Source organism: Malania oleifera, chromosome 12, assembly GCF_029873635.1.
Source record: "Malania oleifera isolate guangnan ecotype guangnan chromosome 12, ASM2987363v1, whole genome shotgun sequence".
NCBI lineage: Eukaryota > Viridiplantae > Streptophyta > Magnoliopsida > Santalales > Ximeniaceae > Malania > Malania oleifera.
Window position 1 is genome coordinate 51,896,332 of NC_080428.1, and position 16,538 is coordinate 51,912,869.

The 16,538-nt window shown below is 36.2% G+C and overlaps 1 protein-coding gene across 1 annotated transcript; it reads left to right on the forward strand.

The window, feature by feature from the left end:
* Nucleotides 1–6,913: 6,913 nt before the first annotated feature.
* On the forward strand, nt 6,914–9,189 carry LOC131144566 (phospholipase A1-IIgamma-like). The gene is made up of 2 exons (XM_058093267.1): nt 6,914–7,586; nt 8,307–9,189. Exons 1-2 carry the CDS (start codon nt 6,996–6,998, stop codon nt 8,907–8,909), a joined length of 1,194 nt encoding a protein of 397 aa, XP_057949250.1. The 5' UTR covers nt 6,914–6,995; the 3' UTR covers nt 8,910–9,189.
* The last annotated feature ends 7,349 nt before the right edge of the window (nt 9,190–16,538 follow it).

The following is a 16,538-nucleotide window of genomic DNA, read 5'->3' on the forward strand; positions in this document are numbered from 1 at the left end:
CTAGCTAGTACACACAGACGTGTGTGGTCCATTGAGGCCGTTTTCAAATGGATAGAATCGATACTTCGTCACCTTCATTGACAATAACAGCAGGAAGACTTGGGTCTACTTCCTGAAAAGGAAGTTAGAGGTATTCGACAAGTTTAAAGAGTTCAAAGCCCTTGTTGAGAAACAGAGTGGCTATCGCATCAATTACTCCGATCAGACTAAGGAGGAGAGTACAAGGACAATGCTTTCTTGGAATTCCTTAGGCAACAAGGTATTCAAAAATAGTTCACACCAACTTACACTCTCCAGTTGAACGGTGTAGCTGAGAGGAAGAACCGCATGATCCGTAACATAACCAGGAGCATGTTAAAGGATAAGAATGAGCCTAAGAGTTTTTGGGCAGAAGCAGTGTCATATGCAGTTTATCTACTTAACAGGTTTCCTACGAAGAGTCTTGATACAAAGACGCCCCATAAAGCCTAGAGTACTCACAAGCCTAGTGTGAGTCATCTTAAGTGTTTGGCTCCATAGCCTATGCCAAGATCCCAGAGGCAAGAATGACAAAGTTGGATGATAAAGGAGAGAAATATATCCTTGTTGGATTCGGTGATAGCACCAGGGGATATCAACTATACAATGCCATCAACGAGAAATTTATTCACGGTAAGGACATCATTTTTGAAGAAAATGAATCCTGGAAGTGGGACGAGGTTGAATCTTCCAAAGATGTGGAATTGATGCTTGAAGGAGAAGAACCTGCACAGACAAGAGAAGTGGCTAGAGTCAAAAGTTCTCGAGCTGCAGACACCTCCGCATGGTTCACAAAAGAGGAATAAATCTCCATCACCAATTGAGCGTGAAATCTCAGACATGAAGCCTAGAGGAGCTCGTAATCTTGTCGATTTGTATGAAACTATAGAACCAATAGAGGAGTATGTTACACTATATTGCCTATTGTTGACCAGTGACCCGATTGGCTTTAAGGAGGCTAATGAAGAAGACAAATGGAGAAAAGTGATGGATAAGGAAATTCAAACCATCGAGAAGAACAAGACTTGGGAGCTAACAAATCTCCCAAAGGGCTGCAAAACTATTGGTATGAATTGGGTCTACAAAACCAAGAATAATGCTCGAGGAGAAGTTTAGAAATACAAAGCAACACTTGTCGCCAAGGGCTATAGATAGAAAGAAGAGATTGATTATGGAGAAATCTTTGCCCCAGTTACCAAGCTTGAAACCATTAGATTACTAATTTCATTATCAGCACAAAATGAATGGAAGATTTACCAGTTGGACGTGAAATCAACATTTCTGAACAGTTTTCTAGAAGAAGAGATCTATATCGATCAACCACTTGGATATGTGAAGAAGGGAAAAGAAGATTGAGTATACAAGTTGAAGAAAGCACTCTATGGTTTAAAGTAGGAACCTCGTGCGTGGAACATGAGGATTGATGACTATTTCCAGAAGAATGGATTTGAGAAGTGTCCCTACGAGCATGGTCTATACATGAAGATGGAGGCAGATGGAAGCTTGCTGATTGTCTACCTATATGTTGATGATCTAATTTTCACCGGAAACAATCCAGAGATGTTTGTTGCTTTCAAGAGTAGAATGGTCAAAGAGTTCAAAATGGCGGATATTGGCAAGAAGGCTCATTTCCTTGGCATATAAGTCATGCAAAGCAAGAATGGAATCTTCATCTCTCAAAGCCACTATGCAAAAGAAGTACTAAAGAAGTTTGGGATAGACAAATGCAACCCTGTGACAACTCCAATTGAAATAAGATTGGAATTGAGAAAGAATGAGCAAAGAGATATTGACCCCACATATTTCAAGAGTTTGGTTGGAAGCTTGAGGTATTTGATGTGCACGAGACTAGACATACTCTATGGAGTTGGACTTGTCAGCAGGTATGTGGAAACTTTTGATAAGTCCCACCTAAATGCAGCGAAAAGGATACTACGCTATGTTAAGGGTACCATCACTGATGGTATGTTCCATTCATCAAGAGATGATTACAAACTTATTGAATATTCAGATAGTAATTGGGGAAGAGATCTTGATGAAAGAAAAAACACAACTAGATTCACATTTTTCATGGGATATACAATGTTTACATGGTCATAAAAAAGAAACAACCCATTGTAATGTTGTCATCATGTGAAGCTGAATATGTTGCTACCAACTCAACTATTTGTCATGGTATATAGAACAGGAATGTACTAAAGTGTTTGAAATTTCTTCAAAATGACCCCACCAAAGTCTACATCGACAATCGATCAGCGATTGCACTTGAAAAGAATCTAGTTTACCATGAAAGAAGCAAACATATTGATACTCGGCATCATTTTATCAGGGAGCATGTCAAGAATAGAGAAGTGGAACTGATATATATCCTGCAGAACATATGATCATATTTCTGACATTTTCCTAAAGCCACTCAGGCATGATAATTTTTCAAGACTGAAGTAAATGCTCAGAATGACAAAACTAGAAGATTCAAGTTTAAAGAAGGATGTTGAAAATTAAACTTTACTAGGGTCATCGGCAGCCGCACCAACCAGCCGCTTGTGTTGACATTGGAGATCGGCAGCCACCAACTCTTCACCAACTTCAAGCCACCATTATTGATTATAATCTTCACTTGCTTTGTTATAAATAGATGTGGGTGTGTAATGTAACATGTACTGTAGAGTGGGTGAATAACCAGTGAGTGAGATATTTTTATTGAGATCTTCCTATGTAATTTATTTCCAGTTTATTATTGAGATCAATTGAGTGTATTTGTGCGCAATCCTTAGTGAGTTTCGATCACAACCAGTAATCGAGTGAGTCCCCTCCACCCATCACATGTGCCTCTGCTCAGTAATATAACTCATGGTAATGTGCATGTGATGACTATTTTTCTTTCTTTTCCTTGAATATATATATATATATATATATATATATATATATATTTCCTTTCTGAAAAGAATCATAGGCATTGAAGTCATTCTTAACAAAAAAAAAAAGCATGAGATTAATCTATGTGTCAACACCGTTAAAAATTAAACTTGATTAGAGATGGTCGGTAGCCCACCTCTGTTGAATTTGGGCTGGAGTTGGAAGCAACCTCACCAAAATCTCACTATATTTAGCCCACCATTATTGATTATAATCTTTACTTATCGTTAGGTGCTTTGCTATAAATAGATATATGTGTGTGTGTGTGTGTGTGTGTGTAATGTAATGTGAGGTGTAGAGAAAGACATTAACTAGTGAGAAGAAGTATTTGAGTATTTTGAATTCCTCTATAATTTTTTAGATTGAAATCAATTAAGTGTTTTTTGTGCAAATTTAGTGTAATCCTCGCTGAGTTTTAATCACAGCCAGTGACTGAGTGAGTTTATTTGCTTAACAGGTGTCCTACCACAAGAAGCCTAGAGTACTCACAAGCTCAGTGTGACTCATCTTAGAGTGTTTGTCTCCATAGCCTACGCCAAGATCCTAGAAGCAAAAAGGAAAAAACTGGAAGATAAAAGAGAGAAATGCATCCTTGTTGGATACGGCAACAACGCCATAGGATATCGACTCTACAATCCCATCAACAAGAAAGTCATTCACAGTCGAGATGTCATTTTTGAAGAAAATGAATCCTGAAAATTGGACTAGGCTGAATCTTTCAAATATGTGGAATTGACGCTTGAAGGAGAAGAACCCACACAGACAAGAGAAGTGACTATCGAGTCACAAGTTCTTGAGCTGTAGACACCTTAACATGGTTCACCACAGAAGAATGAAGTTCCATCACCAATTGAGTGTGAAATCTCAGACATGAGGTCTAGAGAAGCCTGTAATCTAGCTGATTTGTATGAAATTACAGAACCTATAAAAGAGTATGTTACTCTATACTTCCTATTGTTGACTAGTGATCTAGTTAGCTTTGAGGAGGCTTACAAAGAAGAAATGAGTTCACAATACTTCGAAGCTAACAAATCTCCCGAAGGACCGTAAAACTATTAGTGTGAAATGAGCTTACAAGACAAAAAAAAAAAAAAATGCTAAAGGAGAAGTTCAGAGATACAAAACAAGACTTGTTGCCAGGGGCTATAAGCAAAAATAAGGGATTGATTATGAAGAAATCTTTACCCCATTTGCCAGGCTTGAAACTATCAGATTACTAATTTCACTATCAGCACAAAATGGATTGAAGATTTAGCAAATGGATGTGAAATCAACATTTCTAAACGATTTTCTAGAAGAAGAGATCTATATTGATCAGCCACTTGGATATATGAAGAAGGGGGAAAGAAGATAAAGTATACAAATTGAACAAAGCACTCCATGGCTTGAAGCAGACACCTCGTGCGTGGAACATGAGGATTGATGGCTATTTCCAAAAGAATGGATTTGAGAAGTGTCCTCATAAGCATACACTATATATGAAGATAGAGACAGATAGGAGCACGCTAATTGCCTACCTATATGTTGATGATATAATTTTCACCAGCAACAATCAAGAGATGTTTGTCGCTTTCAAAAGGAGCGTGGTAAAAGAATTCAAAATGACGGATATTAGCCAGATGACTCATTTCCTTGGCATAGAAGTCGTGAAAAGCGAGAATGGAATCTTTATCTCCTAGAGGCACTATGCAAAAGAAGTACTGAAAAAGTTTGGAATGGACAAATGCAATTTTGTGACAACTCCAGTTGAAATGAGATTGAAATTAAGAAAGAATGAGCAAGGAGATGTTGACCCCACATATTTCAAGAGTCTAGTTGGAAGCTTGAGGTATTTGACGTGCACTAGACCAGACATACTCTATGGAGTTGGACTTGTCAGCAGGTACATGGAGACTCCTGACTAGTCCCATTTGAATACGGGAAAGAAGATACTCCGTTATGTCAAGGGTACCATCACTGATGGTATGTTTTATTCATCAAGAGGTGATCGCAAACTTATTAACTATTCATATAGTGATTGGGGAAAAGATCTTGATGAAAGAAAAAACATGATTGGATTCACATTCTTCATGGAAGATACAACGTTTACATGGTCATCAAAGAAGCAACTCATTGTAACCTTGTCATCATGTGAAGCTTAGTATGTTTCTTCCAGTTTAACTGTTTATCATGATATATGGATCAGGAATGTATTGAAGTATTTGGGATTTCTTCAAAAGGACCCCCCAAAAGTTTACATCGACAATTGATCAGTGATTGCACTGGCAAAGAATCTAGTATTCCATGAAAGAAACAAGCATATTAATATTCGGTATCATTTTATCAGGGAGCATGTCCAGAAGAAAGAAGTGAAGTTGATGTCTTGCAGAACGTATGATTAGATTGCTGTTATTTTCACGAAACCATTCAAGCATGATATTTTTGCAAGACTGAAGACAATGCTCGGAATGACAATACCAAGAGAGTCAAGTTTAAGGGGGGATGTTGAAAATTAAACTTGACTGGAGATGGCCCGCAGCCCACCTCTGTTGAATTTGGGCTGGAGTCGGCGGCAACCTCACCAAAATCTCACCAACTTTAGCCCACAATGTTGATTATAATCTTCACTTATCGTCAAATGCTTTGCTATAAGTAGATGTGTGTGTGTGTGTGTGTAATGTAATGTGAGGTGTAGAGAAAGACATTAACCAGTGAGAAGAAGTGTTTGTGTATTTTGAATTCCTCTGTATTTTCAAATTGAAATAAATTGAGTGTTTATTGTACAAATTGAGTGTAATCCTCACCGAGTTTCCATCACAACCGGTGATTGAGTGAGTCGCCTCCACCCATCAAAACCATGTATTTAATAAATGCATTTTTTCTTTAAAAAGTCTAAATAAATATGCATCTTAAATTGCCTTGAGTGGTTCTAAGTGGTAAGATGATATTTTATAATTAATGCGTTCTAGATCTCACATGTAGCAATTGTTTCGTACAAATATTTATTGCTTTAGTACAAATAAATACTCTCACAAGTTTATAAAACAAATTTGTAGCATGTCATGATAAAATATGCTAACACGAGAAATACTTGTAAGAAATGATTTTATACACACGATTTGGAACTCACCAACCACAAGATGTTATATTAATATTTGGATAACTAAATGTTATGGAACCCATATTATTGGAACTCATATCAAATCATATCCCTTGAGTCCAAATATTAATATAACCTTTTATAGTTAGTGAGTTTTAAATTTTATGAAAGCAAATCCTATGTCGAGGAGCAGTTCCTTGCAAGCATTTCTTCTAACACAACAATATAGATATATAGAAATAAATACACATATAAAATGCCCTAAAAAATTAATTATTTCTATGATACCCATCTTTAATTCACAGATGTACACTAGCTTGTTGCAGACTGTTAAATCTTAATTAGAACACGCCCTGTAAGAGTCCAAGGTGTATTACTATTTATATTCGGACGTGAACCGTGGCTGATGGTTGCAAGTATACCTCAAGTGGGGAAACCTTCCAATCGAAGAATATGTTTACACATCGATCATCTATCCTCTTCTTGGCCACCACCACGTTAACCAAAATTAACTGGTGACTACATTTTCAGTATTCAATTTCCTTTTGTGGGGGTAAAACCTACCTCCCAAGAATAAATCATTCCATCAACATCTCTGATGTAGGAAATTCCATGCGCTTGCTTCAAGAAATGTCTCCTCCATCTTCCTACCATGCTGATGCTGTCTTTTTGCTTTGCTTGTTGGCTTCACAATACCCCACTGGTACGTAAATGTTAAAAAAAATATCATAGGCATATCTGTAAATCATCTTCTTCCTCCTCTCTCTCTCTCCCACGCACACACATAACTTTTCCAGAGATTATGAAAACGACACTGTAATTACACACACACACACACACACAGATACACACACACACGCATATATATATATATATATAGATATAACTATATATGAAGAATCAAAAGCAGAAGGATGGTAGCTTTGTTCTGGCAAAGTATATAAAGCATGCAATAAGAACTATCATCGCAGGCTGTTTTGGAATGGACAACCCGATAAATGGCACAAACTGGAGGAACCTCAGCGGGCTGAAGTACTGGGATGGCCTGTTGGATCCTCTCAACATCGATCTCCGGCGATACATCATTCACTACGGCGAAATGGCGCAGGCGACCTACGATGCCTTCAACACGGAAAAAGCATCCCGTTTTGCGGGAAGTAGCCGTTATGCAAAGGAGGACTTCTTCTCCAAGGTGGGCTTGGATGTGGGGAATCCCTACAAGTACAAGGTGACCAAGTTCATTTACGCGACGTCGCTGATCCCGGTGCCCGACTCCTTCATTTTGAAATCGCTGTCGAGGGAAGCGTGGAGCAAGGAGTCTAACTGGATTGGGTACGTCGCGGTGGCCACCGACGAGGGGGTGACGGCGTTGGGGAGGAGAGATATTGTGATTGCTTGGAGAGGGTCGGTGCGGACACTGGAGTGGGTTGATGATTTTGAGTTCAATTTGGTTTCAGCCTCAAAGTTATTTGGGAATCAAAGTGGTAATCCTAAGGTGCATGAAGGATGGTACTCTATGTACACTTCTAATGATTCCAGATCCCCCTTCAACCGATCCAGTGCAAGAGACCAGGTGAGATTTTGTGTTATTAATTTCCATTTATGTGTTCAACAAATTAACTCAGACATATATATATATTGATTTTCAAAATAATCGAGTATATACGTTTTCAAAGTACTCTAGACCGGAGGAAACCATGTATGATACAAATTAAAATATTAGAGCATAAATTAAACAAACCAAGATAGATGTTCTCAAATATGGATAAAAAAATAAGGGTATTTCTAAGATATAATCTAAGAATAATTAACACCTCATTCTCTTTCTCATAATGTACGGAGGGTACTGGACGTGTAGCGCTTCAATGAGCAGTGGTGATGGTTCCAACACTCTTCTGGTTGAGTACTTATGATTTAATCCTTACATTTTTTTTTCTCTTTTGATAACCTGAGGACTCCATCCACCATTGTGTCACTTTGGACCCTATGGTGTGACACCAAACCCAGATGGATGAAAGCCACCTGCCCATTGACGCACTCCTCATAATTCATCAGCATAATGTCTCAAAAGAAAATTAAATACGTGACCTTGAGATCACCAGAGTTACAAGTCGTCCTTACCACTTGAACTGACCTGACTGATTCAATCCAGATATTTTGTGGTGGGACAATCTTGATGGTAACACCTAGGGGTGTTGCTATGCCGATCACCCCTTGCCTTGCTTTTCCCCTAACAAAAAAAATAAAATAAAATGCATAATTGTAATTACTCTAATACTACTCTTCATAGCAGGTTATCGATGAGATTCAAAGACTAGTGGAAGAATATGAGGATGAAAGCATCAGCATAACCGTGATAGGCCATAGCTTGGGTGCTGCACTTGCAACCCTAAATGCTATGGACATAGTTGTCAACAAGTTGAACAAATCGAGGGACCAACTCGACAAGACTTGTCCAGTGACTGCCTTCGTCTTTGCAAGCCCTCGGGTCGGAGACTCAAACTTAAAAGATCTATCTTCTGGGTTGAAAGACCTTCGAGTCTTGCGCGTCCATAATATTCTAGATATTGTTCCTAACTATCCCCTATTTGGCTACTCCAATGTGGGAGAGGAGCTGCTCATCGACACCCAAAAGTCGAAGTACTTGAAGAGTCCTGGAACGGTGTCAAACTGGCATAATGTGGAGACTTACCTTCATGGAGTGGCAGGAACGCATGGAGCAAAAGGGGATTTCAATTTGGAAGTCAAGAGAGACATTGCACTTGTAAATAAAGACCAAGATGGATTAAAAGATGAGTACCTTGTGCCAGTTGCATGGAGGTGTGAGAAAAATAAGGGTATGGTTCAACAGGAGGATGGTTCTTGGAAGTTAATGGATCATGAGGGTGGTTTCTGAATTAGCCCATAGGCAATATAGAAGGTCTTGTGAGGTTACTACAACCAAACAATACTAATTAAGTTGGTTGGGTTTTTGTATATGTGCATGTTTGTATGTTTTCTTCAATATTTTAACTTAATTAGTTTGTTTAGTGTTTGGTTGCCCCGATGAATTGAATGGATCAAATTGGTGTAACAATAATAAACCGTCTTAGGTTTTATTTAGCAGCATGTATTTGAGATTTGAATTTGAATTTGTGTAAATTATTAATATCGAAGAAATTTAATGTAAATTTATATCATGATTTGTATTTTTATTCAAATTTAAATTTATATTTAAAGTTTGAATCTCTAGAGGTCCACATCTTGAAAAGCAAGCCCATTCATGCCAAGGAGCTTCTTGGCCCAGCTCCAACATTGTCCATCTAATGGCATACCATATAATGACAATTGTCAAAAGGGTTAATCAACCTATTAAGGAAAAAATATTAGACACATATATACACATAAAGAAATCATATTAGATTTAGTTTATACACCAAATTAATATAACTAATTATTTATCCTAAGAGATAAACCTAACCCATAAGACTGCTTAAATCAAGGAGTCCTAAGTCATGACCAGCCATCACACGTCTTGTTGGATTTGATGATAGTAATAACTTGCATTAATGCACTTTTGATAATTTTTTTTTTAAATTTTTGGTCGCAACACCTGAATTAATGGAAGCATAGAAAAATGTACACCTTGTTGTCATTTTATTTTTAATTATCTATTTTTTAAATATATTATTTATTTATTGGTAGAAGGATTTAAGAACACAGCATTAGTTATCCTTGATCTTAATATCACACAAAAAATCCTTTCAAGTTGTAGATTGTCATATTGGTTTTGAATTATGGTCAAGGGTCAGAAAATTGTTAGTGTAGGACATACAAAATGGCCCTCTGAGTAATAAAATGATAAATTAAAGTATAAACTAACAAGCTTGATAATCTCTAGAGACATCTTTGATTAATTATCATCTAGGTTTATATAAAAATATCTGTCCATGATGAAACCTCAATCAAGAGTAGCCTAATCTAACCCACATTTATGACTTTAGGAACAAAATTAAAATGACTACAATTAAGCGAAGCGGTTCACTTTGTATTCTTTAATCTTAATTGGTTCATGAGGTCGCTCATCCTTGAATAATGTAATGTTTCATTTTCTTTCCAAATTATTAAATAGAAAGAAAAAAAAAGAAAAAGAAAGAGATAGTGTAGTACCCTAATCCAAATCTTTGTAATTATACGACCTTATAGTATGTTTGTTTCAGTGATTAAGATTTACAAAGTTGACTAAGCTTAATGAACTAGATTGGTTATAATATTTGTCATATCTCATATTTGACTTGCCAACTATATACAAAAGTTAGGCTAATTAATTATTCAAAATGGAATAACAAATAGAGAGAACACAAGTTAGTCCAATCTTTTTTTGCCTTTGTTTGTGTGGGGGTAGGGTCGAGAGAGGGGACTAGTTGGACAGCTTTATACCATGTGTCGCGACGTCTCGAACAAAATGAGGCGAATGAAAAATATAATTTTGATTTTCTGGAAAAATATGAATGGAGTCGTTACTAACCTTTTAGTGTGGTTAGAACACATGATTACTACTCAATTAAGGGTAGAATCAGTTTGTGTTACCAAAGTAGAGATCGAAAGTTTGGTTACGTGAGGAAAAGGTACAAGCACCCCCTATGCGCCTAGTCTTATGAATGGTACCTAATTAATCAAGAATTATCCCAAATTTAATTCAAAAAGTCTTTAATTTTACTCATGTATTTACAAAATGCAAATAAATGGACCACACATAATATACAATATAAATATACATATTCCCTCATAACCGGCGTATGTGAAGTTTAAAAATCTCATGCATTGAGATGAAAATCAAGAAAATATACATAATAATAAAATAATAAGGAGTTAATATAAATATTAAAAATACCACAATTGAATATACGTATACTCTAAAATAGAATAATGAGACTAATAATAATAATAATGAAAACAAATACGATAATAATATTAATAATGATAATGATAACGCTAATAATAATATAAAATAATAATAATGATAGTAATAATAAATACAATAATAACGATAATAAATAATAATGGTAATAATAACAATAATAATAGTGATAATGATAATAGTAATAATAATAAACACAACAATGATAATAATAATAATAATAATAATAATAATAATAATAATAATAATAATAATAAATAATACAATAATGGTAATGATAATAATAATAATAATAAATAATAATATTAATAGTAATAATAATAAATACAATAAGGATAATAATAATAAGTAATAATAATTGTAATAATAATAATAATAATAATAATATTAATAGTAATAATAATAGTATTGTTAAATAATAATAAAGACAATATACATATTTTAATAATATGATATTTACCTTAATATAAAAACACAATCAATGATATAAATAATACATATAGAAAAAAAATTACTAAAACTAAGGAAACAATCTATTACTTGAATTATGGAAACCAAGTAAACGTAAGATTAGCAGGTAATTATACAAGGGCAAGAAGGTAATGAAATTATGGAAACGAATTCAAACTATTCCTAATATGTAGACAATCAATATGGTGACAAAATACGACATTATGGTAATAAATCAAAACAAAAGTCAATATATCATTCGAATTTTTTTTTTTTGTATGTTAAATATAATAATAAAACATGATAACAACCTTATATGATAATAAAAACCCTAATATGAGCCCCCACAGGCATGGAGCAATCGAAAGGCATCAGCACGTAAGAAGGAGCATCGAGGGTTCAATTCCAGGTACATGCACTCACGGAGCCAGCGGTACCTGTGGATGGTGAGAATTTACTCTATGAGTCAGCGGGAACCGTGGATGGTGAGAATTCGCTCTGTGAGCCAGTGGGGACCGTGGATGGTGAGAGTTCTTTATGAGCCAGCGGGAATCGTGGATGGTAATGAAGATGTGTCCCAGGAGTCGGGTTAGCCGAACGTACAACTGATGCACGGAAGTCGTGTCCGCATTTCGGACTTTACCTGATTAGCGAGACTTAGGGGGAGGATGTTGATCCGTAGGTTTGGTGCCGCACCAGGGGGTTCAAAGGGCTTATTGGTGGCTGGAGTTTCTATGTAATAAAAAAAAAAAAACCTTAATATGAATAATACACATTTGAATCAAGACCACCATAATAAAAATGTTACACACAATAAACACAACATAATAACAACAAAACTCAAGAATACATATTAAACATCAAAAACAATATAAACTTTACAATATGAATATTAACATTTTAATAAATACCACCATAATAAGATCTTACAATATGAATACTACCCGAATAAATACAACGAAAAATAACCACACCCTAAAAATACATATTAAACATTAAATTATACACATCAACAATATAAACCTTACAATGCGAATATTAATATTTTAATAACCCTAAATATTAAATATACAACTTGAATATTACGTACTTAAATAAACACGACAACAATTACCACATTTAAATACTAAGCAATAAAATACTTACCACCACAAAGAAAAGAAATCTTACAACAATGAGAACAAGCCAATTAATATTTATAATAACAAAAAAAACTAAACATGAATATTAACTATTGAAATATATATATGTATAAACTAACATACCATCGAAGCATGAAAAAAAAAAAACGAATCTTTAAAATCAACAAATGCATGCATGTGTGCTGCGCATTTGTAAGGGTGTGTGTTGTAACAGGTGTGTGTTTGTGTGTCCGAGTGTGCATATGGGTGTGTGTAGTAACAGGTGTGTGTTTGTAGCAGGCAGAGCTGGGTGCGTGAGTGGGTGTTCACGTGTGCATGGGAGCTCACCAGTGGGGATACCGTCGCGAGGGAAGCAGGTGGCCGGAGCTAATGATGGTGGTCGTTGCTGCGTCCGTCGGAGTAAGAGACCGCTGTTGTTATAAGTTCTGCCGAAGATGGGGTTGTCGGAGTGTAGGCGATGGTGACGGCGATGGCTGGGCTGGGTGGTGAGTAGCCGGACCTGCTGGTTCGGCTTGAGGTGCTAGAGAAGGGCCTCTCGCCGGGAACAGGAAGAGTGGTGGAGAAAGAGAAGGGAGTCACCGGTAGTGTGCTGGTGAGAGAGGAGGTGACTTTGGCTGCGGATGGGGAAGAGATAGCAGTTGCGCTGCTAGCCATGGGCAGAAGAGAGTGAGTGAGATTGAGGGGAAGAAAAAAAATGTGAGGAGGTCGTGAGAGATTGGAGAACGAGAGAGATGGTTTGTGCCCCCACGGCCGTGAATGCCCCTTGCAAGCTTCCTATTTATAAAAGAAAAACAAACCCTAAATATCTAAAACCCTAAGCTCCCCTATTTTTTCATTTTTATTATTTTTATTTTCTTGCCAACATAAAGCCCAAAAATAAAAATAAACCAAGGAGCATGTGACACTGCCAAAATGCTCATAAGGAAAATCATCATTTAAGAGAGGTTAGAGATAAAGATATATTAAGTAGCTGCAAACGAGAAAGATGATCAATTATAACATTTTCTACTCTCTTTTTGTCTCGAATGGTAATCTCAAACTCCCCAAGAAGGAGAATCCATCGGATCAATCTAGGCTTAGCATCCTTCTTTGCCAACAAGTACTTCAAAGCAGAGTAGTCAGTAAAAATAATAACAAGTGACCTAATAACATAAGAGTGAAATTTATCTAAAGCAAACACTACACCTAACAATTCCTTCTGAGTGGTGGTATAATTTTTCTGAGCATAACTTAAAGTACGACTTGCATAATAAATAACAGAAGACTTGTTATCGATTCTTTGACCAAGAATAGTACTAAGAGCGAAATAACTAGCATCAGTCATAATTTCAAAAGGCAAGTCCCATCGAGAAGGTTGCATAATGGGTGCAACTGTCAAGTGTTTCTTCAGGGTCTGAAAAGCCCGTTGACATTTATCAGTCCATAAGAAATCAATATCATTTTGCAATAAAGAACACAGTGGTTTAGAAGTACTACTAAAACCTTGAATGAAACACCTATATAAGCTAGCATAGCCAAGGAAAGACCAGATATTCCTAACTGCCTTAGGGACGGGTAACTGGGAAATCAGCTCTACCTTGACTCTGTCGACATCTATACCATGTTGAAAACTAAATAACCAAGTATTAAACCACTACTTACCATAAACTGATATTTTTCCCAATTGAACGACATATTATTCTCTTCACATCTTTTTAAAACAATAGTTAAAATTTTCAAATAGACGTCAAAAAATTTACCAAACAGGGAAAAATCATCCCTGAAAACTTCACACATATCATCTACCATGTCAGAAAAAATGCTCATTATATAGCGCTGGAAAGTAGCCGGTGCATTGCATAAACCAAAAGGCATTCTACGAAAGGTGGTCTTCTCTTGATCCTACAGTGCTACAGTAATTTGATAGTATCTAGAAAAACCATCTAGAAAACAATAAAAAGCACTACTAGCTACTTTCTCGAGTATCTTATTCAAATAAGGTAATAAGAAATGATCTTTTCGGCTAATCGAATTCTGATTACGATAACCAATGCACATTCTTCTACCCGTTACCTTCCTAGACGGGATCAACTCTTCACTAGCATTCTTAATTACAGTTAAACTAGACCTTTTTGGAACTACTTGTGTCGGGCTTACCCACTTGTTGTCGGATATAGGATAAATGATGTCTGCAGCTAACGATTTCAACACCTCTTTCTTCACCACCTCCTTCATGGTGGGATTTAATCTCCATTGCGCATCACGAACTGGCCTCGCATCTCCTTCTAAAAAGATGTTACGGGTACATATTGAAGGATCAATACCCTTGATGTCTGCAATAGTCCAGCCTATTCCTCAGATCTTGCAATAACTCCGTTTCCTATTTCAAAGTATTATGGGAAGAAATTACCATTGGGAATGTGTCCTCTGCTCGGCCTAGAAAAACATACTTCAAGTCCTCAAGTAGTGGCTTCAACTCAAGTTTAGGGACTTCTTCTTCCAATGACTTGATGACTTCCGGTAAGTCAAGTGCTTCAAAAGTTGGCTTACACCAACTTCTCGTGTATCTTGCATCTAACAACTTAGGGGAACCATATATCCCTGTGAACTTCTCCTATGATTCTGTCAACTCTCTAGTTAATGGAATTGCCTTATAAAAAACATCAGGCTGCTTAGAAGAGTCATTCTCAAATGCACTATTAGACTCAAATATCGATAACAACTCTCAAATATTAAAGTCATCTCTCATATCAGCTGCATGTACCTCTGAGTCATCACAACCACTCGGTATCTTGCGGGCATTGAACACGATCATCTCTAATGTCATATTCCCAAATGTAAGCTTCTGTACTCCACTCTGAAAATTGATCAACGCATTGGAGGTAGCAAGGAACAGACGTCCAAGAATAACAGGTACCTAGTAAATAGTGGAGACCGGTTGTTGCATATCCAAAACTACAAAGTCCACTGGATAATAAAATTTGTCCACCTAAACCAACACATCTTCAATAATACCTCGTGCAACCTTTACTGAACTGTTAGTTAGCTGTAGTGTAACGACCTACTATTTATTTCTAGTTATATATATATATATATATATATATATATATATATATACTACAAAATTTATAATGCTTTGATACCAAATTGGATTAAACCAAACCATTAACCTAAGCAGAGTGAAGTGGAAATCATATAAACTCAACCATATATATAATACCAGAATGCTAACATATCCTCCAAAATATACATACATGTCTCTTCCCCATAATACCCACAACTGGACTAGGGCTATACAAAAATACTCACTCTACTGACAGGGCGTCACTAAAACCCCTCTACCCGCGAGCCTGATTTGCTCGCCTATTTGGATCACCTGAAAAATATAAATTTAATGGGATGAGATGACGCTCAGTAAGACAAAATATATTATTACTAGTGAGTGGCAAATGAGTTACAATACTATGAAAATTTGTTTCTATATAATCATGTATACTAGATCTATGAATAATATACAAATAACAGAAACCACCCCCAATTCCATATTGCTTAACAAATTTGTAAATTTAGGTTACTAGGCAAACTACTTCTAATGTACATAAATATATTCTCTCCATCTACAAATATGTATATACATAATAATAACTGAAAACTTCCCTGTGGATAACTGTGTGTCATGATTTAACCCCTCATGATAGGGTTGTGCGGCCCGTAGGCGAGATCTACTCGGCTGGCCGACCAGGGTAAACCACTATACTACCTCGGTCTGATCTGCCCTCCTCAACTCATATCTAATGGGGAGCCTGTCCATGTCAGGACACTATAAGATCGACCTACTTCCATGTATTATCTGAATAAGTGGTTGCACTCTGAACTGAATACACGTAGCTACGGTACCGTGCTCTACTATATGGTCCAACAGGGTCTGATACTATATAATATATTTCTATATACAACTAACTATTTTACGATGATTCTGTAATAACTGTATTAACCATGACACTGTAATAAATTGTAATTGTATCAACTGTATTTCTGAACTGATTGTAATATG

Bases quoted from the DNA above. Each gene is read 5' to 3' on its own strand.
- LOC131144566 (XM_058093267.1), top strand. From the start codon at position 6,996: ATGGACAACCCGATAAATGGCACAAACTGGAGGAACCTCAGCGGGCTG. The intron at 7,587-8,306 runs GTGAGATTTTGT...TCTTCATAGCAG, and splicing joins GATCCAGTGCAAGAGACCAG to GTTATCGATGAGATTCAAAG.